We start from the raw sequence: 27,531 nt of genomic DNA, 5'->3' as shown, positions 1-27,531 counted from the left end.
GTGTACCAAAGGTTCTGACAGGACGTGTTTTCAGTCTCATTACATTCTATGAATTTCTCTATTCCCTCCTTAATGTCTTCTATAACCCAGTCTTTTTTGAGCACGGTACTGTTCAGTTGCCAAGTATTTGATTTCTTCTCTCTGTTTTTTCTGTTATTGATTTCCACTTTTATGGCCTTTTGGTCTGAGAAGATGCTTTGTAATATTTCGATGTTTTGGATTCTGCAAAGGCTTGCTTTATGACCTAATATGTGGTCTATTCTAGAGAATGTTCTATGTGCACTAGAAAAGATAGTAGACTTTGCAGCTGTTGGGTGGAGTGTTCTGTATAAGTCTATGAGGTCTAGTTGGTTGATTGTAGCAATTAGATCTTCCGTGTTTTTTGAGCTTCTTACTGGATGTCCTGTCCTTCACCGAAAGTGGTGCGTTGAAGTTTCCTACTATAATTGTGGAGGTGTCAATCTCACTTTTCAATTCTGTTAGAGTTTGTTTTATGTATCTTGCAGCCCTGTCATTGGGTGCATAAATATTTAATATGGTTATATCCTCCTGGTAAATTTTCCCTTTAATCATTATGTAGTGTCCTTCTTTATCCTTTGTGGTGGAATTAAGTTTAAAGTCTATTTTGTCAGAAATTAATATTGCTACTCCTGCTCCTTTCTGGTTGTTGTTTGCTTGATATATCTTTTTCCATCCTTTAGTTTGTTCGTGTCTCTAAGTCTAAGGTGTGTCTCTTGTAGATAGCATATAGACGGATTGTGTTTTTTTAATCCAATTTGCAACTCTGTCACTTTATTGGTGCATTGCCTTATTTTGTGTGTTGTTGACAATTTCAGTTCTCCACTTACTTTTTTGTGCTGAGAAGTTTTTCTTTGTAAATTGTGTGTTCATTTTCATAGTAGTTGAATTTATTTTTGCTGAGTTGTTATGTTTATCTTGGTTTTTATTTTGATGTATGGAATTGTTAGACCTCTTTGTGGTTACCTTAATATTTACCCCTATTTTTCTAAGTAAAAACCTAACTTATATCACCCTATATCGCCTTGGTTTCCTTTCTGTATGGATGATCTATGTCTCCTGTATTTAGTGCCTCTTTTTTGATTATTGTAATCTTTTATGTAATGACTTCAATGATTCTCTGTTTTGAGCATTTTTTTTTTTTAATTAATCTTATTTTGTTTTGGGGATTTCCCTATCTGAGTTGATATCAGGATGTTCTGTTCTGTGACCTTGTGTTGTGTTGGTATCGGATATTATTGATTTTTTGACTGAAGAATTTCCTTTAGTAATTCTTTAGCTTTGGTTTGGTTTTTGCAAATTCTCTAAGCTTGTATTTATCTGTAGATTTCTTAATTTCACCTTCATATTTGAGAGAGAATTTTGCTGGATACATGATTCTTGGATGGCAGTCTTTCTCCTTCAGTGCTCTATATATGTCATCCCATTGCCTTCTTGCCTGCATGGTTTCTGCTGAGTAGTCTGAGCTTATTCTTATCGATTCTCCTTTGTAGGTGACTTTTCGTTTATCCCTGGCTGCTTTTAAAATTTTCTCTTTATCTTTGGTTTTGGCATATTTAATGATAATATGTTTTGGTGATTTTCTTTTGGGATCTATCTTGTATGAGGTTCAGTGAGCATCTTGGATAGATTTCCTTTCAACTTTCCTGATGTCAAGGAAGTTTTCTGCCAACAGATCTTCAACTATTCTCTCTGTATTTTCTATTATCCCTCCCTGTTCTGGAACTCCAATCACATGCAAGTTATTCTTCTGATAAGAGTCCCACATTTTTCTGAGGGTTTCTTCATTTTTTTAAATTTTTTTATCTGATTTTTCATCTATTCTATTGGTGTCAATTACCTTATCCTCCATCTCCCCAACTCTGCATTCCAGCTCCTTGATTCTGCTCCTGTGACTTCCTATTGAGTTGTCTAATTCTGTAATTTTATGGTTAATCTTTTGAATTGCTGAATTCTGTCTCTCTATGGATTCTTGCAGCTTATTAAATTTTTCACTATGTTTGTGAATAATCTTTTTGATTTCTTCAACTGCTTTATCTGTGTGTTCATTGGCTTTTTCTGTAAATTGCCGTATTTCATTTCTGAGGTCATCCCTGATGTCTTGAAGCCTTCTGTATATTAGTTTTTTATATTCTACATCTGGCAATTCCAGGAATGTATCTTCATCTGGGAAAGATTTTGATTCTTTGCTTTGGGGGTTTGTAGAAGCAATCATGGTCTGTTTCTTTATGTGATTTGATATCAACTGCTGTCTCCGAGCCATCTATAAGATATTGTAATGGTTTATTTTATATTTGCTCACTGAGTCTTATCTTCTTGTTTTGTTTTGTTTCAACACACTCAGACGGGCTACTAGATTGTGCTAACTTGATTGTTTTAGACTTTTAATCACTTATGTCCTGTTACCAGCTGGTTTGAGCTGTTTCCAGGTATATGAGCCTATGAGTCCATTCACTATTCTTGAATAGAATCAACTCAGGTGTCCTGATAGTGGGTCACCTAGTGTATGGTGTAGGCTCTCACCTACTATCTTAGAGGAGTAGTGGTGATGGTTGTATGCACCAGTTTCTAGTTGCAGCAGGGGATCACACTCCAAGGAGAGCAGGGTGCTGACAGCCTTCCCCTAAGTGCCAGTGAGGAAGGAGCATCTGTGTTCTCTAGAGTGCTCTGGCGGGGGGGCTCTGCAGCTGTACCTTAGGCATCCAATGCTTGTACCTCTAAAGATTGGTAGACGTCATTATCCTCAGACCCCTTTAGCAGGTGGTTAGGTGTTGTGGATGGAGCCTCAGTCCTCAGTTCCCTGCTCTGGATCAGTGAGGGCTCTGTTTAATAGGTAGAGTGGTATTGGGCCTCCAAAACTTGCCTTTCCACTGTTCAGCTACAACAATTACAGTCAGATCTCTGAAAGAATTGCCTTTGCATTAAAATAGCTGCCTGGTTCCATGTAGGGGTGAAAGCCAAAGACTGCAGATCTCTTTTGCCTGGATGGAGCTGGTTCTGCACTGTTATGCCAGCATAGAGAAATCAGGAAAGGATTTTTTTCCCTTGATTGTTAACTGCTGCTTTTCCAGGCCAGGAGAATGGGTTAGGAAGAAACTCCCCTCCCCCCCCCCCCCCCCCGCAGCATTGTGCTCTCTGGCCCAGGGAACTGCAATGTTAATGAAGCCTTCTGGGGCAGGGAGGGGAGGGATCAGATAGATAGGAGTAGCAGGGTAAAACAGACAAAATCTTGTTTGGCGAGGACTGTTTTATCTGATATTCCAGAGGGGCATGTAGCCTGGCTAGGTCCCCGCTGAGATTGCCTCAGGGGGTTAGGGCTGTGTCTCTGCTTGCCTTCTCTCAGGAAGCCGCATCCCTGCAGCTCTGGCCCCAAGGTTCCGCAAGGGTTCCGGTTTGGGGCATGGCTTCCTGGGCATGGACTCTCACTCCCCCGAGGGCTCGGGGCTGGGTCATGGCACACCAGGCTCAGGAACTGGTTGGTGCCTCAGCACACGGATTCTCGCTCCCCTGAGAGGCCAGGGCTGGGGGGCGGCACGCTGTCTCCGGGACTGCTCGCTGCTTCAGCGCGTGGACTCTTGCTTCCCTGAGGGCTCAGGGCTGGGGTGCAGCACACCAGTCTCCAAAACTGGTTGCTACTTCAGCGTGCGGTCTCGCGCCCGCCCCTGTCACTCAGGTCAGTTCCTTAGTTCTGTGTTTGATGGTCAGGGTTTATAGATTGCTTTGTATGTAATCGATTCACTTGTTTTTTCGAGTCTTTGTTGCAAGAGGGTTCAGCGGAAGCTTCTGCCTAGTCAGCCATCTTGGTCCCACCTCCATCTTTGCGTTTTAAAACTTTAAAAAGATCTTTTGCAGCACAAATGCAATACATCGTTTGATCTTGACTGCTGCTTCCATGGACACTGATTGTTGTTCTAAGTAAAACAAAAGTTGATGACAACTTCAGTTTCTTCTCTGTTTACCATGATGCTGTTCATCAGTCCAATTGTGAGGATTTTCGTTTTCTTCAGCCACAATCCATACTGAAGACTATGGTTTTTCACTTTCAGCAATAAGTGCTTCAAGTTGTCTTCACTTTTGGAAAGTAAGGTATGTCATCTGCATTATCACAGATTGTTAATAAATCCTCCTCCAATTCTCATGCCCTGGTATTCTTCATATAGTCCAGCTTCACGAATTATTTGTTCATACAGATTCAATAAGTAAGGTGAAAGGATACGACCCTGCCATACAATTTTTCCTTTTCACGACCAGTGGGACATATATGTTCCACCTCCATTTTCTACCTCTTGGGTTTATCGGGGAGGTACTTTTCCATTAACACTACATGCAGCTGTCAGGAGGGGACTTGTTTAACTGTTTAAAGCAGGAAAATGGGTGTGTACCATGAATTATTATTTTTACAGGGTATTGTATGAGGGGATGCATACAAGTGTATCCTGTAGGGTCATAATTGTCCCAACCACCTGCATTTGAGTCTACAGGGACATCCGTATCTGAAGGTCCAATATGGCATATGCATCCCACCAATCCTATCCCCAACCCCCAGTCACGAGGGACACATGTATCCACCTTAATGACCAGAGGCACATATGTGTCCCACAAATCCTACCCCTAGAATCCAGAGGGACACACCAATGATTCAGCATGCACTCCATTAATGAAAAAATTATCAACAAAAAAAATTTTTTTAATTTAATTGGTTCATGAAATCATGCAGTATCCCCTTGTTCTGTTCAAAAGACTGCCTTTTGGTCCACGTACATGCTCTGCATGAGCACAATTAAGTGTTCTGGAATTCTCATTCTTTGTACTATCATCCATAATTTGTTATGATCCACACAGTCAGATGCCTTTCTGTCGTAAATAAAATACAGGTAAACATCTTTCTGGTAGTCTCTATTTTCGGCCAAGTTCCACCTGAAATCAGCAATGATATCCCTTGTTCCATGTCTTCTTCTGAATCTGGCTTGAACTTCTGACAGTTCCCTGTCTATGTATGACTATAGTCGTTTTAAAATTATTTTCAGCAAAATTTTGCTAGCATGTGATACTAATGATACGGTTAAATAATTTCCATATTCTTTTCGATCACCTTTCTTTTAAATGGGCACTACAAAGCAAGGGGTCCTAATTTTACACCAAATACACTATCAAACACAACTAAAAATGTACAAACAGAAGAAGATACATGAGATAACTGGGACCTCCTAAAAATTAAATACTTATGCTCATCAAAAGACCTTACCTAAAGAGTAAAAAGAGAACCTACAGGCTGGGAAAATGACATATCTGACAAGAGTCTAAACTAAAATCTATAGAGTACTTCAACAACTCAACAATGAAGACACAAACAATCCAATCGAAAAATGGGCAAAGGACATGAAAAGACACTTCATCAAAGAGGACATTCAGGCGGCTAACAAACACATGAAGAGATGCTTGTGATCATTAGCTATCACCAAAACTAAAACCAAACCCACTGCTGTTGAGCCTATTCCGACTCATGGCAACCCTATAGGACAGAGTAGAACTACCCCGTAGAGTTTCCAAGGAGCGCCTGGCAGATTCGAACTGCCAACCTCTTGGTTAACAGCTGTGGCACTTAACCACTACACCACCAGGTTTTCCCATTAGCTATTAAAAACAGACAGATGTAAATCAAAACTACAACGAGATACCATCTCACCCTGCAAAAATGGCACTGATGAAAAAACCAGAAAACAACAAATGCTGGAGAGACTGTTGGGAGATTGGAACTCTTATACACTGCTGGTGGGACTATAAAATGGTAGAATCACTATGGGAAAATGGTATGGCGCTTCCTCAAGAAGCTGGAAATAGGAATACCTTATGATGCAGGAATCCCACTCCTAAGTATATATCCTAGAGATATAAGAGCAGTGACACAAATACACATATGCACACTCATGTTCACTGCAGCATTATTCACAGTAACAAAAAGATAAAAAAAGCCTAGGTGCCCATCAACAGATGGATGGAAAAAAAAATTGTGGCTGCACACAAGGGACTACCCCACAATGATAAAAAAATAATGATGAGTCTATGAACATTGTATAACATCAATGAAACTGGAGGACATTATGCTGAGTGAAATAAGTCAAATACAATAGGGCAAATACTGCATAATACTACTTTTATAAAAAGTCAAGAATAGGTATACACACAGAAAGCCAACATTCTTTGATGGTTACCAGGGATGAGAGGGGGAAGAAGGGGGAATCACTTACTAGATAGTAGACACCTGCTATTTCTGGTGATGGAAAAAGCAATACACAATATAGGGGAAGTCAACACGACTTGATCAAGGTAAATAACACATTGAGAGGTATGTAAGAATAAAGGTCAACTACAGTAGATGCTATAACACATACAGTTTTGCAATAGTAACAACATGCAAAAAATATGTGAGCGGTTACGTATGTAGATATGTATGCTATATGAGAGTGAGAAGGCATATGAGAGTACATTTGCTTGCACACATAGGTATACTTGTGGGCATATGCAGATACATGTTTGTATGTGCTGCATGTATATATTCACATATACAATAAAGCACATATGGAGCACAGTTATGGATACCTCCTAGACATACCCAAACATGTTGTGGGATTGATTTACTGGGTGTAAAGGCTCAGGACCATAGTCTCATGGGACAATTGATGTAACTTAGCTCATAGAGATAATGTTCTACATTCTAATTTGGTGAGTAGTGCCTGGGATCTTAAAAGCTTGCTGTCTTTCCGCCTGGAGCAAAGAAGAGAGAAGGAAACCAAAGACTCAAGGAAGACATTAGTCCACAGAACTAATGGCCTACACAAACCACAGCCACTTCTACCCTGAGACCCAAAGAATTACATGGTGCCCGAATACCACTACTATGTGACCAATGACCAGTAGAAGGTCCTGGTTAGAATGGGAGAAAAATGCAGATCTAAACTCAAATTTATAAATAAGACCAGACTTACTAGACTGATAACAACTAGAGGAACCCCTAAGACTATTGCCCTAAGATACCCTTTTAACCTGGAACTGAAGCCACTCCGGGAGGTCACCTTTCAGCCAAATAGACTGGCCTATAAAATAAACAATAATACTGTGAGGAATGTGCTCTGCATTGTGATGGATCCCTTTTGTGTGCCCTTTCTAGCCGTGGTCTTGTAACTCCCACTCAAGCAACTGGGTGGGACTGTGTGATAGGGTAATTGTGGACCACCAAAGGGATTGGTCAGTTTTGCCGTCCTGCTGGGCTTAAAATGAGCCACCCCAAAGACGAGAAAGAGAAGATACCACCACCACCAAGGAAGAACAGCCAGGAGCCAGCATATCCTTTGGACTCGGGATCCCTGTGCCGAGAAGCTCCCAAAACCAAGAGACAGAGAACTGTAACCCTGAAGGCAGCGAGAAGCGGCAGCAGAGACCCTGCAGCAGGAGATGGCATGGTGGGCTTGCTGGCCCACAGAGAAAGCTTAAAGTCTTTGGGCAGAGGCCGAGGGCCAGAGAAAGGCATGCCTGTGAGCATGGCTGGGAAGAGGTTGTCCTGCATGTTCCTGAGCCTGAATTGTAACCTGTTACTTCCCTAATAAACCCAATAATCGGGAGTATGATCTTTGAGTTCTGTGTGTCCACTGCAATGAATTACTGAATCTAGCAGATAAGTAAAGAGTGTTGTGAAAGGGATGGCTGGTGTCAGAGTTGGTAAAGATGGAGAAGAAAAGAGGCATGTCTGACTGCTGTTTCATGGGAATCAGCCTTGGACTGTTGATCTTGATTCTCCTTCCCCTTTGTGAAGTCAGAGGAGGTCAGACACTGCTCCCATGCTGTTTTCATAGCTCCTTTAAATAATCAACTATAGGAGACCAAATGGTCAACATTTACACAAAAGCGAAGATGAGAAGACAAGGAGGGGCAGGGAAATTGGATGGATAGTAACAGTACAGGCAGGGGCGGAAATGGTGAGAGTGCTGACACATTATGGCAATTGTAACCAATGTCACAGAACATTTTGTGTATGAATTGTTGAACAGAAATCTAATTTGCGTGTAAACTTTCACCTAAAACTTAATACACCCTCTCCTCACTTATAGACATGGTTAGGTTCCGAAGACCAAGTTGTTATGCAAAACTGGTATTATGTGAAAATGGAGGATGACCACACCAGATCACAAAATGGAAGATGGCTACATTATTACATAACTGCCAAATTATATCATTACATAAATGCCAAACCACTGAGAATCATGACCCAGCCAAGTTGACACATAACCTTAATCATCCCAGCCAGTATTACTCTTGCCTTGTACCCTGACATTGATTACTTCCATAACTATGTCATTAATGCACAAAATAGTTGGATAGCAGATTTTTTACTATTGTTGTAAATGCAAAATGTCAGATAATGAGATAGTAAGTGGTGTAAAATACTCCATAAAAAACAAGAAATGCTTATGGTAGCAGTATGGAGTCCCTGGGTAGTGCAAACGGTCACGTGTTTGACTGCGAACCAAAATATTAGAGGTTTGAGTCTACCTGTGCTGCAAAGGAAAAAGTTACAGCTTCTGAAAGGTCACAGCCTTGAAAACCCTACAGAGTCATCCAAGGTACAACAATTGGTCTCTATTTGCCTGGAGCAACACAGAAGGATGGAGTGTCAGGAATAAGAGGAGGAAACAGAACGTGTAGCTAATTGCCTCCATGAACAACTGCTTCCTTTCCATGAGACCAGAAGAACTGGATGTTGTCTGGCTACCATTACTGAATATTTTGATCAAAGATTGTAGAGAAGAATCCTGTTCAAAAGGGAGGAAATGCAGACCAGAATTTCAAGTTCTCATGGACTCCAGAATTACTGGAGCCACGAAGGATGAATTAACCTCTGATACTACTGCCCTGAAGTAATCTTTAAACCTTGAACTCAAACTAAAAATACCCCTTTAAGTCTTCTTTAAACCATATAATCCAAAAAAAAAACAAGAAAAAAAACCAAACCCGTTGCCGTCGAGTCGATTTCAACTTATAGCGACCCTATAGGACAGAGTAGAACTGCCCCATAGAGTTTCCAAGGAGTGTAGATTCGAACTGCTGACTTTTTGGTTAGCAGCCGGAGCACTTAATCACTACACCACCAGGGTTTCCATAAAATAGTTTAGTTTAAATATCAAAGAACGTCTGCCTTGAACATTGTGCTCTTTTAAGCACTATTTATATGGGATCAAACTGACAACAGCAACTTGAAAGATTAGACAGGAAACTCATGGGCAGTGAGTTTATGTTAATGTAGATAAGGAAGGTGAGAATGGTTGTACAACTTGAACGAATGTAATCAATGTCACTGATGTAGCAATTGTTAAATTGGTCAATGTTCTGCTGTGTATATTCTCAACAAAAAATTTTGAAGAAATTCTCATAAATATATATAATTTTTCATAACGGGATGTGTTCTGTACTTTTTTCTATCTTTATAACCCTTACTGCTCCTTTCACAATGATGGTACTCCATAAATATTTGTGGTATTGAACAAGACTTTCTTTAGAGATGACTGTTTCCTGGTTTTCAGATTTCTGAAATGTTACTAATAAATATACCTTTACATAAACAAACAAAATAATATAATGGGCACTAATATCTCTTCCAGTTGGTCGACCAGGTAGCTGTCTTCCAAATTCCTTGATCTAGATGCGTAAGCACTTTCAGCATTGCAACTGTTTGTTAAACCATCTCGACTGGTAACCTTTAGCAAATCTTAACTTCCATAACTCCTCCCTTACCTTAATAAACATCATTTGGCTATTGATGTTTTCTTTTTCACAAAGAAAAAAGATTTTTACCGTTGTAAAATTGAGTATCCTCTTCCTATTCTCAGAGATGTAATCTTAAATCATGCTTTGTTAGCTCTCACTAGGAATATTTCAATGATTTCATTTCTTTCCTTCTTTGATTTGTCAAGTTTTAAACTCTTTTCTCTTTAGTCTACTCCAAATGCAACTGTTCAACATAGTCAACACATTTAGATAAAATTCTTTTCAAGTATATTAAGTGACTTTTTCTCATTTAAACAAAATTTTCTTGCCTTTCTGTATCCCAGGTTCTTTACTATTCTAACACTTTTCTCAGATACATATAGGTTTTACTCTGAGTGTTGTATGACCTTGGGTGGTCAATTTTCTTCACATTGTTATAATCCATAAAATGGGTACAACGCCACTTATCCTACCTGAAAGGTTGCTGTGAGGATCCCACAGGAAAAGAGTGGAAATCTCCTTTGACATATCTGAAGTTCTATTATAGGGCAGACCATATAAATATGATAGTTTGATTTCAGCTTCATCCTTTATAGTTGCTACAAATAATGACTTGAAATTACTATTCTCAAACTTAAATTCTTTGGCAAATGTTTCACCTGATACCATCAAAACATAGCTTATTTTTATTCCAACTTAATACAAAAAAAATTTTTCAGTAAAAGAAACTAGAATAGTAATTTTCAAATTTATAGTTAAAATAAGAATTGAGGGCTTAATTACTGATACGTACACACACACACACACACACTTTACCTTTCTTCCAACATGGATTCCTGGAGTATCTGCTTCCACAATAAATCCTGTAAAGGCTTTACGAGCAGGAGTCTTAGGATTTGGATCAGAACGGGCCAATAAAAAAAACCTAATAAACACACACATAAGATGATGATGATAATGATATCAGCAGAATACGTACAGTGATTGCTCTCAGTCAGTCCACCCAATAATTCCATTTATTATTACCCGCATTTTACAGATGATAAAATGAAGAATCAGGGAGGTTTAAAAACTTGCCCAAGTTCTATACCTAGAATATGGCGAAGCTTTTTAACTACTTTATATGGTATTCAACTTCTTTTGGTAGTATGAGTTGTAAGTCAAAATCTCTTATATCAAGATAACGTAATAAAAGAAAGTATGTACGAGTTGGAACTGGCACCTTTCTTCCCCCAAACTAGTTTTATTCAAGGGACAAGCTATCTGGGAATGGAGAGCAAATACAGCTGCATGTGAAAAGGATATTCGCTAGTTTCCCCCTCCAGAAAGATTCTGAAATGAAAGACATAAGGAAGAAAAATTATAAAACATTTTTACAATTCTAACTCAAGTTCTACATAGCTTGAGTACAGGAGAATTAAAAAAAAAAAAAAAGGTATTCCTCCTTACACAATTTATTTTCTATGCTTAAAACCAATGTATTTTCATTCATTCTTTAGAGGTTTATTTAACAACACTAAAAAACAGTCGAATTTTTTTTTAGTTTTATATATTACCTAATTTGTCTTACTACATGAAAAGTTGTACTTTATCAGTTCTTAAAATTATGAAAGCATCTAATTGCATTGTAATCTCTCTCAGCTTGTTAAATTTTAATTGTTTCTTCACTTTTTTGTATTACTTGCTGATATTAGGATGAAAAGATAATGATATAACACCCCATAATACTGGACATTAAGGATACTCGTAAATGACTGATGGATATGACAACTGTTTAAAATAAAAATATAACCCTGAGTAGGCTCATTTCCAAGAATGGTACTTTATTTCCCATAATACTGCACTGCTCATAGACATATATTAACCCAAAAAACCAAACCCAGTGCCTTTGAGTCAATTCTGACTCATAGCGGCCTGACAGGACAGAGTAAAACTGCCCCACAGAGTTTCAAAGAAGCACCTGGCGGATTCGAATTGCTGACCCTTTGGTTAGCAGCCGTAGCACTTAACCATTACACCACCAGGGTTTCCATACATATACTGAATCAGAATTTTACAGAAGAAGGCAGAGGCCACTCAGTTCATTATTTCAATGACTGAAAATGTGTTTCTTTTAGGAAGTGTCTATGGTGGCGTAGTGGTTAAGTGGTATAACTGCTAACCAAAATATTGGGAGTTTGAATCCATCAGGCACTCCTTGGAAACTCTATGGGGAGTTCTACTCTGTCCTATAGGGTCGCTATGAGTCACAATTGACTCAACAGCAGTGTATTTGGCTTTTTGTTTTTGGTTTAATGACGGATAAATACATAATTTTCCATGATAACTTAACGCATTGGATAACACTGTTGGTGGAAAGCTTAACCTTATGTTGAGCTAAATTCTGCAGTTTTCTAACTTTCACATACTAATCCTAAACTGGCTTTTTGAAGCAATAGTACAAACCCGTTCTTCTTTCTGTGTAATATTCTTTCAAAACTTTCAAGATTCTTCTAAAACAACCAAATCTAATTCCTTGATTCCTTGAAAAACATGTTTTCTAGGCTCCTCCTAATCCAGTATACTTACCTGGTACTGGATTTATTCCAGTTTGTCAAAACATTTCTAAAAATGTACTGCCAAAACTGTCACCAGTTTTTCTTGTTTTATGCTGTATTTCTATTATTTCAGCTTGAAATTACATTAGCATTTTAAAGCTGGTACACTACACTGTTGATTATTACTTATTAAACTTTCCTCATGTGTTTTTCACAAATAATACTATCAAAAAACCAAAAACCACACTCGTTGCCTTTGAATCAATTCTGACTCATGGCGACCCCATGTTACAGAGCAGAACTGCTCCACAAGATTTTCTTGACTGTACTCTTTATGGCAGCAGATTGCCGGGCCTTGCTCGCATAAAGTTGCTGGGTAGGTTTGAACAGCCAACCCTTAGGTCAGTAGTTGAGCACAAACCATTTGTGCCACTCAGGAACCTTTAAGTATGTCTTTATTCAACATTTTATATTTATACAAATAATTTTTTGATCCTTTGTTGAACTTCATATCATTATTTTGGGACCTACATATTTGGACCTTTTAGAGTTTATTAAATTCTGTCTTCTTTAGATGATAACCTGAGTTTTAAGATTACTTCTGCTTAATGCTCAGAGTGAGAGAGATGTGTTATACTAGTAGTTTTTGTTTTTCTTCAGGGCCTTAGAAAGTTCTAAAGAAATGCTGGTGTAGGCAATGCGGAGTAGAGATACTAGGTGTGGTAGATGGGGCTCTAGTCTTGCTAATCAGATTCAACCAGAGTAGGTGTTTTCATTTTATTTTACAAATCAAACTTCTAAGAGTTAATTTGAAGAAACAGTTCATGGGCTTTAAAATATTTTTGAAGATCACTTAACTATTTATAATCTCTTAGGGACCTTCTACTTCCATAAATATAGTTTAGCTTAATTGTGGTGGTTTAAAAATAAAGGGAAGAATAAAGATAAGTGTGGTGTGATTGACTAATGACTGATTACTTTTGTGTGGCCTTTCTAGCCATGGTCCCATAACTCCCACCAGATGATAGGATAATCCAAGAGGATTGGTCAATTTTGCCTTAAAAGAGAGCCAATTCCAGAGCAGAAGGGAGAGCTCACCATCACCACAGAAGGAGAGACTCGCAGCAGAAACCTGCAGGAGATGGTGCAGTGGGCTTCCCAGCCCACGGAGTTAGAAAATCTAGTGCCTCTGGGCAGAGATTAAGGCCAGGGAGAAGTTCACGCCTGACCTGTGAATTTGGGACTTGCCAGCCTCCGCAACCGCACGACCCATTTCCTTTATATGATTCGTAAATTCTGTGAGACGTTTCAGGGAATTAGGGAACTCAAAGACAAGAGGGACAGTCCTGAGGCAAGAGGGAGTAGTTGATGTTAGAGATGATGGAGTGACACAGCAGCTTGGAAAAATTAGACATTTGGGACATTTTTAACCCCTACCTCATAGGAGCCAAATTTGTGCTGATTCTTATAAAAGAAATTATTCATTTAGTTGGTGCCAGAATGATGAGTTTCACTGCAATGGCTCAGAATCACTGGAATATATGGTTTTGGAAAAAGGGGATAAATGGGAGAATGAGAAACCTTTGGTTTCTGGATGGGATAAAAAACACCCACGGATGGAAGCAGCTGTTTTGTTGCAATCAGTTACCCAAGACAAAAGCTATTCATGATTTAGGAAGGGTGGATCTAACTCCTGAGGAATTGGCTAATTGGAATCAGCAAGAGGACCTGTTGGTATGCTCACCTGAGGTGGCCAATTGGGTCCATGAAATGAGTGGATATGGAGGTGCTGCAGCAATGCAGGGATGGGCTGAAACTAGACACATTCCCTTGCACACTCTGAGGCACAAAATGCCAATAAGGACTACTCGGTCTGCCAGCAAGAGGGACAGAGGTTGCAGATGGCTATGGGGCAGATTCCCCAGGGGGAAGGCCCTGCACATAACTGGCAAGTTGATTATATTGGACCAATGATGCCGGTGGCACCAGGTGGCTACAAATGGGTCCTCACAGGAATGGATACTCTGAACTAGGCTTTGCATATCCTGTGACAGATGCAAATGCCAAAAATACCATTAAGGGATTGGAACAAAAGATGCTGTACAAATCTGGGGCACCAAGTTGTATTTCATTAGACAAAGAAACATACTTTGCAGCCCACAGGGTGCAGCAATGGGCCAGGAAACATTATATTAAATGGACATACCATGTTGCATATCACCCTGAGAGTAAGGGTTTGATAGATAATTGGGATGGGCAATTGAAACACTGGCTATCTAAGATGGGGGGCAGGTAAAGGCATGAAGTGGCTGGCTTACATACTTTCATGAATGTGCTTACATTAAATGAGGGGAACAAGGGAGGATCCCCACTGAATAGACTCCTCCTTTCCTGATGGGTCTGGGGAAGAGAGGGTGGGGGAAGATGTTGATAGGATTATATGACTCAGCTGTTGGTGCTGTTAAAAGGGTTAACTGTGATTGTAAAAACTGTAATTGTAGAAGCTGTAACTGTGAAAGAGTTGACTAAGGGGAAGGCCCTGCTGAATTACAGTACAGTGGCCAAACCTAAAGTCCTTTATAAAGGTTTTGCTTCTGCTGACACTTTGTGAGGCTCACAGCAACAGAATAATCTTCTCTCAGTTAATTTTATTAGAGGCCAGAGAGGGTGAAGCTAAGATGACTGTTGGAGAACCTGATCAGATCAGATGAACACCTACCTGTAGCCGACTTCAATGGCTAGTACCTGAGTAACCTCACCCTGTGGACTCTCTGCCCTACTGAAAGAGTAATTGTTACTGACTGTTTTGGACTGGTAAAATCATTGGGAGGGGGAAATTATCCTCCAAATATGAAAAGAACCATGGCTAGGAAAGCCAGTGGGTAGCCTGTGGTGTGACCGATTACTTTTGTGTGGCCCTTCTAGCCATGGTCCTGAAATTTCCACCCAGGTGACTAGGCAGGGCTGTGTGACAGGGTAATAGAAGGGGACTGGTCAATTTTGCCTTAAAAGAGAGCCAACTCCAGAGCAGCTGGGAGAGCCCATAGCCACCAAAGAAGGAGAGATCTGCAGGAGATGATGCAGTGGGATTCCTGGCCCGTGGAACAAGAAAGCTGAGTGCCTTTGGGCAGAGACTTGAGGGCCAGGGAGAAGTCTATGCCTGACCCACAATTTTGGGACTTGCCAGTCTCCACAACTGCACAAGCCATTTCCTTCATATGGTTCATATCAGTTCTGTGAGACGTTGCAGGGAATTAGGGAGCACAAAGACAGGAGGGAGAATACTGAGGTGAGAGAGAATAGTTGACGTTAGAGATAATGGATTGGTACAGCGGCTTGGAAAAGTTAGATGTTTGGGATATCTTTAACCTCCGCCTCATAGGAACCAGCTTTGTGCTGATCCTTATAAAAGAAATTATTTGTTTAAGAGGAAACCCTGAACATAATTAAGAAACAATATACAGACGTGTTGTAAATAACATACCAATTAGCTTTTCCTCCATTGGTTATCCACATCTTCTGACCATTAATAACATATTCATTTCCTTTCTTTTCTGCTTTGGTCTTTATAGCAGCTACATCAGAGCCTGCTCCAGGTTCTGTTACACAGTAGGCCTTGAAAATATGAAAACAAGAGAAAATATTAAACTCTAGTTATTAAGTTATGAATGTCCGAAACAAGGATTTTATTTTTTTAGGCCAGCATTTTAAAGATTTTAAATTACCTAAAAATAAAATAATCTTACAGGACCAAATAAACTGCTCAAATGTGATACATTTAAAATATAAAATTAGGTACAGGATGTCAATAAACCATATCAAAAATTAAAATGCTAGATATGTCCAATCAAGTTAATTAAATTCAAATTCACATGCACTCATTCATTCAACCACTTACTGAGTATCTACTATGTGCTTGGTTTTATGAACCAGAAGATGGAGAAACGAGAGATGAAAGATCTCCTGTCCTCAATATTTTCACAATGGAACAACGTATATAAGTACAATATCATATATCTAGTGTGGAAGGCATACATGCACAAAGGGCTTGAGAAACTAGCTTAACTCCAAGGTGTCAGGAAAAGCTTCCCAGAGTAAATGATGTTTAAATTAAGTTTCAAAAAGGAAAAGGGGTCCTTTGGAGGGAGCAGGAGGAGGGTGGCAGGATGACTATTCCAGGCAGAAATAATTTTATGTGCAATGATACCAAAAGAGGAGGCAGGGTTTCCTAACATGTGAACTCTGTGCATGTAAGGAAATGGTAGAAAATAAGTTTGGAAATAAAGGAAGAAAACAGATGACAAAGAACCCTTTATGTCACAATAAACCACTGCCATCGAGTTGAGTCAATTCCGACTCATACTGACCCTATAAGGCAGAGTAGAACTGTCCTACGGGGTTTCCAAGGAACGGCTGGTGGATTTGAACTTCCAACCTTTTGGTTAGCAGTCATAGCTCTTAACCACTGCACCACCAGGGCTCCTTATACCACAATAAGAAGTTAAAGTTTATCTGTTAGAAGCAGGAGAGCCTTTTAAGGCTCTTAAACAGGAATGACAAGATGCACGCAGTAATGGATTAAAGGCGGTAGTGGGGTGCAAGTGTTAGGTTGTGTCAGTTCAAGTTTATGAGTGGCAGATACTGCGAATAAAATGCCTGAAATAAAGTGCCTTGCTTTCAAGGCGCTTATAATCCAAAGGAGAGGGAAACCTTAACAATTAATTTGAATTCAAACTAGTGAAGATATTTAGGAATATTAGAAATGACTACTTGTGGGGAGATGGAGGCGAGGGGTGATAAAACAGGTAGAAAGAAGAGTTAGTGGCAAAACTTACTGGAAGAGGTAAGTCTTGAAGGACAAATAAAAGTAAGAAAGGCAGGCTGAAGGCACAGAGGAATAAAGCAGCAGTTGTACTGGCAAAACTACCAGCAGGTCTGTATTGGGTCGCGATGAGTAGGAATCGACTCGACAGCAACGGGTTTTGGTTAGAAGAAATGCAGTTCTAAAAAGTGGAAGGGAAAAAATAACTTGGTTTAAGACACGCTTAGCTTAAGGTACTTTGGTCTAGCCAAGACGAAATGTTTACCAGATGTGCATATACAAGTGTGAAGTTCGGGGAGAAGTCAGAGCAGATTCTGAAGAGTTAAGACTATTCGAATGAATATACCAGTCATAACATTAAATGGGGAAACTGACTTGGTAAAGACTAAGTTTTGTATCATTAAAAATGCAAATCCTATAAGCTGAATTAACAAATGTACAGTATCTAAGAGTGGTGATGGTACCACCCTACTCTGTACCAATCAGATCATGCGAGTGTACTATATTTAGGTTATTTTTGGGTCAGTGATTACTAGTGATGGGATTTTACCATGTCAAATGAAAAAAAAAAATGACAAAATTGGGGAAAAGATAAGATTCACATAACAGCTATATTAAAATATCTGAAGGGTTTATAGCCAAGGGAAAGAATTTGACTTCACAGTAAAAAACTACACTGAAATCAATCATTCCAACATTTATTGAACACTTATTATATGGTGTGAGGTGGTGAAGTTATAAGAGGAAATGGTACGATCCCTTCCCTCAGGAGCATGCAATCTAGAATAGGGCTTTCTAACAGTCAGAGGAGCTCCCTAATAGAGCTGCTTCAAAAGGTGGTGACTCCCAGGCATGTGACGTACGAAAAAATGAGCTCAGAGGGTGTTTTGACAGGGATGCCTTAGAGGAAATTCAGGCGTCACATGAGTTAACTGAAGTAGTTTATTCTCCTTTCTGGAGATGCAATAACAGAGATTCATCACAGAATAAAGTATCATACAAACGAGCTCTCCAGAAAAAGACAACCCTTTTTAAATTTTGTTTTAATGACGTTTGGAAATTTCCCCCCTAAAATATGCTATTAGATGTATCTCTGCTTTATAACAGGCAAAGTTTTTAGAGCTTATGAAGTGTTATGGACCTGTCTGTTTCTGGGAATAACGGCTTGTTACTGCTGGTTCTTCGCATCTTCTTTGATTGCTTCTTAGTAATGAAAGTTAATTTTTTTTTAACTCTCTTTCAACAGAAATCTTCCCTTTTTGTTTCTCTTGCACCTGTTCCCTTCTTTATCACACTGTATGGTACCACACAGTATTATATACAGTATTATTGTTATTTGTTGTGTTTCTCTCTTATTGCAGTCTCAGAGCTTCTTGAGAGTAGGAATGGTACTTACTCCACTTGGTATCCCTAGTGCCAAATAATAAGTGTTTAATAAAATTATAAATATCCCACACATTTCCCATCCTCATTATTCTAACTAGTTTGACTTATAACACCGAAATGTCGCCACACAAACCAGAAAATCAAATCAGTAACTTATTTTATGCATAATTCTAAGGCAATGCCCTGGTGGTGCAGTGGTTAAGAGCTCAGTTTGCTAACCAAAAGGTCAGCAGTTCGAATCCACCAGCTGCTCCTTGAAAACTCTATGGGGCAGTTCTACTCTGTCCTACAGGGTCTTTATGAGTCGGAATTGACTCCACGGCAACAGGTTTGGTTTGGTTTTTGGTGTGACCAAGGGTTCACCCAGTCTTGTTCACTACTTTATTTCCAGTCCAACTGGTACAGAGTACTCAAATATTTGAATGAATGAGGGTAGTTTCATGCCTTTCTTTATGCTACCATCTTGAAACAGGCTGCTCAGCCATATCTTGCACAGTACCTGAGCCAATTTTTTTTTTCCTTCTTCTTTCTTCTTTCTCTCCTTTCCCTCCTCTAGCCCATCCCTGCCTCCAAGTAAGACCCCGATGTTAGCTCCCCAAATGGTTAAGTGTTAACCAATGTTTCCTCTAAGACTGTGGAAAACAAGTGATATTGGTCTAAGCCTGTCAAATAAGATGAAGGATGGCACCAGCTACCTTCTGAGCTGATGGGAAAATGGCAGGAAAAGATCAACATGTTTGAGATACAACCACCAAAACCAAACAGAAGGAAGAGAGCGCACATTCCACAAGTCCCTAAGACTTATGGCCCCTTTTCCCTTAAAAACCCGAACTAATCAGTAGTCTGGTGAGACAGACGACTTTAGGAGGAGATCATTCCCTTCTGTCTCCATATACTGGTATATCTAATAAAGCTCTTGCTACCCACCTCACCCGTCTCAAGAATTGGCTATTTGCAGCAGGTGGCTCTAACTCGTGAAATTACGGTAACAATCTTACATTGGTACAGTTTATAAAAATGGGCTCTAGACTTCCTAGTTACCATACAAAAAAAACAGTACTAAGTATGAGATTCACACTATCCTTAAGCTGAAATCGGCATATAGCAGGCAACTCAGATATTGAGTAAGTTAATAAATGAATGACTAGTAGTTAAAGAGAAACAAAAGTTTTGCTCTTGGCTGTTAGGAATGAAGGAAACTTCTCTCAGATGTATTTTTGCAAGTGGGGCACTAAGCGATAATATCACTACAAAAAACTAAGTGTCAGGGATTGAATTGTGTCCCCCCCCCCCGTCCCCCGAAATATGTGTTGACTCGGTTAGGCAATGATTCCCAGTATTGTGTGGTTGTCCTCCATTTTGTGATTGTAATTTTATGTTAAAGAGGATTAGGGTAGGATTGTAACACCACCCCTACCCAGTTCACATCCCTGATCCAATGTAAAGGGAGTTTCCTTGGGGTGTGGCCTGCACCACCTTTTATCTTACAAAACATAAAAGGAAAGGGAAGCAAGCAGAGAGTTGGGGACTTCATACCACCAAGAAAGAAGCATGGGGAGTAGAGCGCATCCTTTAGACTGGGGGTTCCTGTGCAGAGAAGCTCCTAGTCCAAGGGAAGACTGATGAGAAGGACATTCCTCCAGAGCCAACTGAGAGAGAAAGCCTTCTCCTGGAGCTGACGCTCTGAATTTGGATTTCTAGCCAACTAGACTATGACAAAATAAACGTCTCGTTGTTAAAGGCATCCACTAGTGGTATTTCTATTATAGTAGCCCTAGATGACTAAGACACAAAGTATCTTATTTTATCTTTACTATAACTCGTTTGGAAACCCTGGTGGCATAGTGGTTAAGAGCTACTTCTGCTAAACAAAAGGTCGGCAGTTTGAATCCACCAGGTGCTCCTTGGCAACTCTGTGGGGCAGTTCTACTCTGTCCTATAGGGTCTCTATGAGTCGGAATCCACTTGACGGCCATGGGTTTTTTTTTTTTTAATAACCCGTTAGATATTACACTTTCCGTTCTCAGAAGAGAGTTTGAGGTTAAGTGACTATACAAGATCACACTGCTATTATATGGCAGAGCCAAAACTTGAAGCTAGGTCTTGGGATCCCAAGTTTAGGGTTCTTTCAGTCACATTCCAGCAATTTTCTTAGCTCCACTGGATATGCATGGTTTTATGACAAGAGTTTTCTTACACTGAGGCTTTTTACACAGACTTCTGGGTTCTAAGATGAAGTTTAGGTAAACAAGTTTACTGACTGTCTGCCCATAACGAGCATGTCCTAACAGTCTACTACTTGGTTAAAATTGTCTAATACTACATATATTTTAGGTGTATATTACTTAGAAGGAGCCCTCGTGGTGCAGTGGTTAAGATCTTGGCTGCTAACCAAAAGGCTGGCAGTTGGAATCACAAGCCACTCCTTGGAAACCCTATGGGGGAGTTCTACTCTGTCCTACAGGGTTGCTATAAGTCCAAATCAACTTGATGGCAATGGGATTTTTGGATACTGCTTAAACGATTCAACTGGATCTTTAGAAAATTTGGTTTTTAATTTATTTTAATATTATATATAAAAATATGTAAAAAACTATGTATGTAATATAATAATATAATTAGTTTCTATTTTAGGAATTTTTTGTACTAAATGATATTAAAAATAATGGTAATGTCTTTACCTCTTTACTCTCTTCCTCATTAAAAGTATATCTGATCACATTATCAGGTAAGAGATTAAGTCTTATGAATATGAAATAACATAAACATATCTGTATTGTAAAGTTAAATCCAAACCTGTATCAATTTTTATGACATTATTTTTAAAAGCAAATATCTAAAGAATTTAAATAATAATAGAGAATAGTGAAATAAGTCATAGTACTTCCATTAGATGCACAGTAATATATAACATACCATTTAAAAAGATTTAAGAGCATAGGAAAATGCTCATAATGTTAAAGCATATAAAACTGCATATATATGACCCTAACTGTTAAAAATGCATTTATATATTAAGTCTAAGAAGGACTAGAATAGTAATACTTTGTATCTGAAGATTATAGACATTTATTTAAATAATATTTTAGTGTTTTCAGTGAAAGTTTACACAGCAAATTAGCTTACCATTTAACAATTACCACACAAATTGTTCAGTGATACTGGTTACATTTTTTCCACAAAGTGTCAACATTCTCATTAATTTGGCTCTGGATGTTCCCTTTCCAATAATGTAGCTTCCCTGTTAGAGATATTTTATTCTCCTTTATACCTGGTGGTGCAGTGGTTAAGAGCTACGGCTGCTCACCAAAAGGTCAGCAGTTCGAATCCACCAGCTGCTCTTTGGGGCAGTTCTGCTGTGTCTTATACGGTCGCTATGAGTCGGAATCATCTCGACGACAACAGGGTTGGGTTTTCTTTCATACGTTTCTAACTTTTCTATACTATGTATTTTTATAATCAGAAAAGTTAAAAAAAATACTATTTTTTAAAAGCTTAAATAGAACACAAAATTAAATGCAGTACAATTAAAAAAAAAACTTATTGCGATTAAATCATTAATAGTTAATCCAGATATAATTCATCTATTGAGTGTTCTCATTTTCACTCTTAGCATCCCTAGTGCTATTGCAGACTAGTAGGGGGAAAAAGTAGAGTAAAACCTTTATTAATTCAGAAGTTATGAAACCGTAGACAGGGAGTACAGTGAGTGCATCTTTATGTATACTGAAGGTATGAACGAACCTATCAAGGAAGTGTTTAAAATACTTGAGCTATTTTTAAAGACTCTCAAGTATTTTAGAAATATCTATTTATAGCTAATATGATAATCACAAACACACTTACGAATTCATTAAGCTAGGTTCTCCCTACCACATCTATGTTTCAATTTATTATGCTATTTCTCGTTACTACACATGTTCCAAAAACCAAGCCAAACCTGTTACTGTCAGTTCTGACTCACGGTGACCCCAGGTGCTCCAGAGAGTTTTCCTGACTATAATCCTTACGGAAGCAGATCGCCAGGACTTTCTTCCGCAGTGCTGCTGGGTAGGTTTGTACTCCTACACTTCAGGTTAGCAGCCAAACACAAACAACTTGCCTCGCCCAGAGACCTACTATATACGTTACAGGACAAGAATCTAGATGTTTCACATAATTCTTAAGACAATATTGAGAATGTTAGCTTAAACTCTCATTCATTGAAAAAAATTACAATTACGTAAGAAATATGTATGAATATCTTTATTAAGCAGTATGCTTGAAATATAGGTATTTCAGATTAATAAAAAATATTATTTTCAAATATTACTTTCTACTCTTTCAGACAATTAGTTCAAACTAATAGTAATTCACTCTATTTCAATATCACAATCACACTCAAGGCTGAAATCTCTTAAGAATAAAACACAAGCAGGTAAAAATCCTTATGTAAGGAACACTTCAGAATAGAATCTCAGTGTATATATATTTATATGTACATATATATATGTATGTATATATGTGTGTGTGTGTGTATCTTTTTTAAAAAACCACTTAAACCTTTTGTTGACTAGCTCTCAGGGAATTAAATAAAATCTGTAACTACACTCCCCAAGTCACTCAGTCATTTAAGGAAAAAGCTGCTATCTCTTCAGTCACATATTCAACATTAATCTCTTAGTAGTTCAGAAGATTCCTAGTTTAAATATCTACTGTCCTACACTCGGAATCTGAGATCCACCCAGTTTTTGAACTGCAGAGGGCTACATTAAGAATATGCATAAGGCATATTACGACACTTTTTTTTGCATCCTAGAAACATCACTGTACCTAAATATGTTCCTTTTTTTTCACAAAATCCTTAGCATTATACTTTTAATTTTCCTCTCATTTTGTCCAAATGAAAGACTGAGGCATTAATTTTTAACTCATGTGTCAGTTGCTAAAATTCATCTTAACCTGTTATGGCCTAATGCATACATACAGATAAAAAACGAGAAATAGTACCCTTGTTCGCATCTTTAAAATGTGAAATAAAGCAGCAGTTACACATACTCACACACACTATTGGCTCCTCAATCATCCTCCTCAAATACTTCTTTTGTTGTTCATCATTTCCAGCAATAATAACAGGCATTTCCTACCACAGAAAATTGACATTAAAGAAAAAGCAAGATATTTTAATAGATATGTAAGTTCAGAGATGCCATAATTCAACACAAATGAAGAAATATTTTCCCCCCAAGGGGTTCAAAGAACTGACCTTTACTCTGCCTCTAAGTTACAGAGCTACAGTACAGGAAATAAATCTGTTAATCTAAGTATATTCATATCTAGGACTTGTTGGTAATATAATACGTAGAAACCTACTATAGTAAAATCTGCTAATGAAGAATTAAACTAGGATGAGTGACTTGGTATGTATGATCAGGCCTCCTTAAAACTGCTAACTACATTTCAGCACTGAAACCTATGACAACAAACCATCCTGACCTTTTCCCCTAATGCTGGCTTTAGGCCTTGCCCTAACCTAGAACTGCCAGTGCCACAGCAGCCCAAGTGTATAGTTTCTCCTCAAGAACAGACAGCACTCCGAATACGAGAGACAGCAGGGCCAGAATGATCACACCTTGGAATCATAACTCCACACTTCGATGCAGAATCTTGTTCTCCTTTTCAAAGAAAACTGTGTTCCGACAACTAATATTTTATTACCAATTTATTTAGCACTAGGAAATATAAACTATACGAACATTCAGCATGATTAATTCAATAAATCAAGAAGATATTTAAGAGACAGAAGAAGACAAAAATTCACTGAGTTACTACTCAGGATAAGATAATCCTTTGGTAATACGGCAAATATAAAAATCTCCAAGGCCGAAACTGTATAAAATGTTGCAGATGATAATACAATGCCAAGAAAGCTTGTATAAACAAAGCTGAATGGAGAAAAAAGAAAATTTATATTACGCCTTGGAACTTATTATTTTCTATAAAGATCTCTAACTTTTAAATATAAGCCCATAAGGAAAAAAAAGTTCCATAGTGAGATTTTTACTTTATAGATAAACTTTCATAAACATCCACCTCCACGCACTCCCTCCCAACCTAACCTAATAGTAACTGTCTCATTAACAGCTAAGTTAGGCAATTAATTTTCCAAGTAACTTACCCCTAAATTATTTGCTTCAATAGCAGTCTGAATCCCTGTACATGCATAGGCCAATTCTTCAGCAATTAAACAACCACTAAAAGCTCCAAGTTCAAGGCCACCTACAGTATCAATATATTTTAAGAAAAAACCCATTATAATATATAATGCATCTCTATGGAAATAAAGGTGAATTACTTCTGGTGGTGTAGTTGGTCAAGTGCTACGGCTGCTAACCAAAGGGTCGGCAGTTCGAATCTACCAGGCGCTCCTTGCAAACTCTATGGGGGCAGTTCTACTCTGTCCTATAGGGTCGTTATGAGTTGGAATTGACTCGACGGCGCTGGGTACTTTGATTACCTCTCATATACAATCCAATAAAAGCAAACTTGCAAAATCAGTATCTATAACATGAGAAACTACAAAAGAATGTTTTGGCTGGCACAGGGACAAATTATATGTTTCTCTGAAACAAATTTTAAATATTTAAAAAATCCTCTTTACTATTTATAATTTGTAACTACATTCCTGTTTCAACTTGATTTTGAAAAATTTGATGCAACTCTGCTAAAATCTTGACCCATGAACTGAGGAAGTGGCAATCTCACAGGAAAAAAATAAAAGGTAGGACTTAATATGTAACAAACTGACCAACTCTAGTGAGGGAACTTATCAACGTTAAGGATCAAGTTAAGGTTGGAACCAGTTATAAGAAGAAAAAACACCTCTAAGTGTGAGTACAGAGCTTCCAAAAGCAGATAAATACTGAAGTCTGAACAGGGAGATAAATGTGGAAAGCCATTTAATGGCAACGAATATTTGAAAGACTGAGTTTCACAATTCATCTTGTTCATTTGTATTCTAGGATTAAATATGTGAGAAAGCTTACCACAACTCTCTGGAATGTTTATGTTCATCAAACCAAGTTCCCAGGCTCTTTTAATTAGGGGAACAGGGTACTAAATGAAAAAAGAGAAAAAAAGCCATATTACATTATATTTAAATCTAGACAGTTTAATTATATGACCTTGTAAAAATTGCAAAAGATTTTTCTCTCCTTAAAATGTCCACACCTACCTCGCCAGTTTTATCATATTCTGCAGCAACAGGGATTATTTCCTCTCTGGCAAATTTACGAGCTGTAGCTTGAAATTCTTTCTGCTGTTCACTGAGTTCTAAGGGAAAATTATTTAGAAAACATTAAAATAAGACAATTAGTTGAGGAAAAAAAGTCCTGAGATCAGTATGTGGAAATTTATACTTATAATAGGACTTTAACTCTTGGTTACATAACCAGAAAGTTAGACTACATGTTATATGACTTATCAAGATAATCACTGTGCGATATAAATGAATTTATGTCAAAACAAATGCCAAGGGAGGTAGGTAAGTTTTCTAGTTTCTACAAATAATATATATAAACCTGTAGGGCTCAAGTGAATTTTTCTTTTCTAATTGGTGAGATAATTTTTTTTTTCTTATTACTAGTTACTAAGCAGATTTGGAAACCCTGGTAGTGTAGGGGTTAAGAGCTACGGCTGCTAACCAAAAGGTCGGCAGTTCAAATCCAGCAGGCGCTCCTTGGAAACTCGATGGCACAGTTCTCCTCTGCCCTATAGGGTCGCTATGAGTCACAATCGACTCGATGGCAACAGGTTTTTAAGCAGAATTATCAAATGTTTACTAATATTCAAGTGGAACTAACATATAAGACATACCCCTGAACTAGGGAGATGAGACACATTCAGTTACCAAAAGCACTAAAACTTGGTTTAAAACACAAAATATCAATATCATAATTTAAATTGTACTCCTTTAAATTCAGATAATTTTAGCCTATAAATTAACATGAAGCAACTGGTAAAAGTGGCTGAGGAAAGTTCCTCAAAAACTAGCAACATAAAATTCAGCTGTAAAGCTTATAGGAGCCTGGTGGTGCAGTGGTTAAAGCACTTGGCTGCTAATCGAAAAGTTGGTGGTGTAAACCCACCAGTGACTCCACCGGAGAAAGATATAGCAGTCTGCTTTCATAAAGATTTACAGTCTTGGAAACCCTATGGGGCAGTTCTACTCTGTCCTACAGGGTCTCTATGCCTTAGAATTGACTCGGCAGCAGTGGGTCTGGTTTTTGGGTAATGCTTTTAAGTGGTACCCAAACAATTCAATTACATAAAACATGGGGTTGTGTTACTGTAAAATTAATGAAATGAATATGATGGCTAGACTGAGGACAGCAGCTGATCACTAGGTTTTTATGTGGTTGCATCCAACATCAGAGGATAGGTAAGATTTAAAAGAGGTATGGGCTATTTCGAGTAAGAAGAATAAGAGTAAAAGCACAGAAATAAGAATGAGTAACCCAAGTTTAAGGCTATCATAATCATCTGTATGGAGATGTGAGAAATAAAATGTAAAAGCATCAAAAATTTGGTGAATTGAATGTCCAAGACCAAATATCTCATTTTACAGATAAGGAAACTAACCCCAGAATGAGGACATGATGGCCCCATAGTCTTATAATGCATTAGCAGAAGTATGCTTAGAGTTTCAGTTAAGGTTGTCTACATTACAACCTTACTTCTAAGATTGGGACCACTGCACATCAAGGTTGTGTGTGGTTAAAATATATGGAAAGCAGGGATCTATTACGTGTCACTTATTGAAAAACTAGACTGATCCAGCAACTATGAGCAAGGAACTTGACAGATATCATATAATCTACAAAGAAATGCTGTGATATAGATATTGTTCTGGATTGAATTGTATCCCCCCAAAATATGTGTATCAGTTTGGCTAGGCATGACTCCCAGTATTGTGTGATTATCCACCATTTTGTGATCTGATGTGATTTTCCTATGTGTTGTAAATCCACC

General features: G+C 38.3%; 1 protein-coding gene across 7 annotated transcripts in view; it reads right to left on the bottom strand.

The window, feature by feature from the left end:
- Window positions 1-27,531, bottom strand: part of ACADM (acyl-CoA dehydrogenase medium chain) — an 81,648-nt gene that overhangs the window by 42,815 nt on the left and 11,302 nt on the right. For 6 of the 7 annotated variants that reach the window (XR_007516343.1, XM_049875619.1, XM_049875618.1 and 3 more), the window contains 6 exons: window positions 25,736-25,833; window positions 25,548-25,617; window positions 24,680-24,780; window positions 23,564-23,644; window positions 15,799-15,929; window positions 10,594-10,702 (listed from right to left, as the gene is read on the bottom strand). Coding sequence is in view for 6 of the 7 variants with exons in the window: in XM_049875618.1 (XP_049731575.1) it covers window positions 10,594-10,702; window positions 15,799-15,929; window positions 23,564-23,644; window positions 24,680-24,780; window positions 25,548-25,617; window positions 25,736-25,833 (590 nt within the window). In the remaining variant the exon portion in view is untranslated. Of the gene's footprint in view, window positions 1-10,593; window positions 10,703-15,798; window positions 15,930-23,563; window positions 23,645-24,679; window positions 24,786-25,336; window positions 25,431-25,547; window positions 25,618-25,735; window positions 25,834-27,531 lie in introns of all 7 variants that reach the window. The other variant, XM_049875620.1, reaches the window with a different exon arrangement.

Source organism: Elephas maximus, chromosome 3 (genome assembly GCF_024166365.1).
Source record: "Elephas maximus indicus isolate mEleMax1 chromosome 3, mEleMax1 primary haplotype, whole genome shotgun sequence".
In the NCBI taxonomy this organism is placed as follows: domain Eukaryota; kingdom Metazoa; phylum Chordata; class Mammalia; order Proboscidea; family Elephantidae; genus Elephas; species Elephas maximus.
The sequence above is the reverse complement of the archived record's forward strand: the minus strand, read 5'-3'. Positions and strand labels throughout refer to the sequence as shown.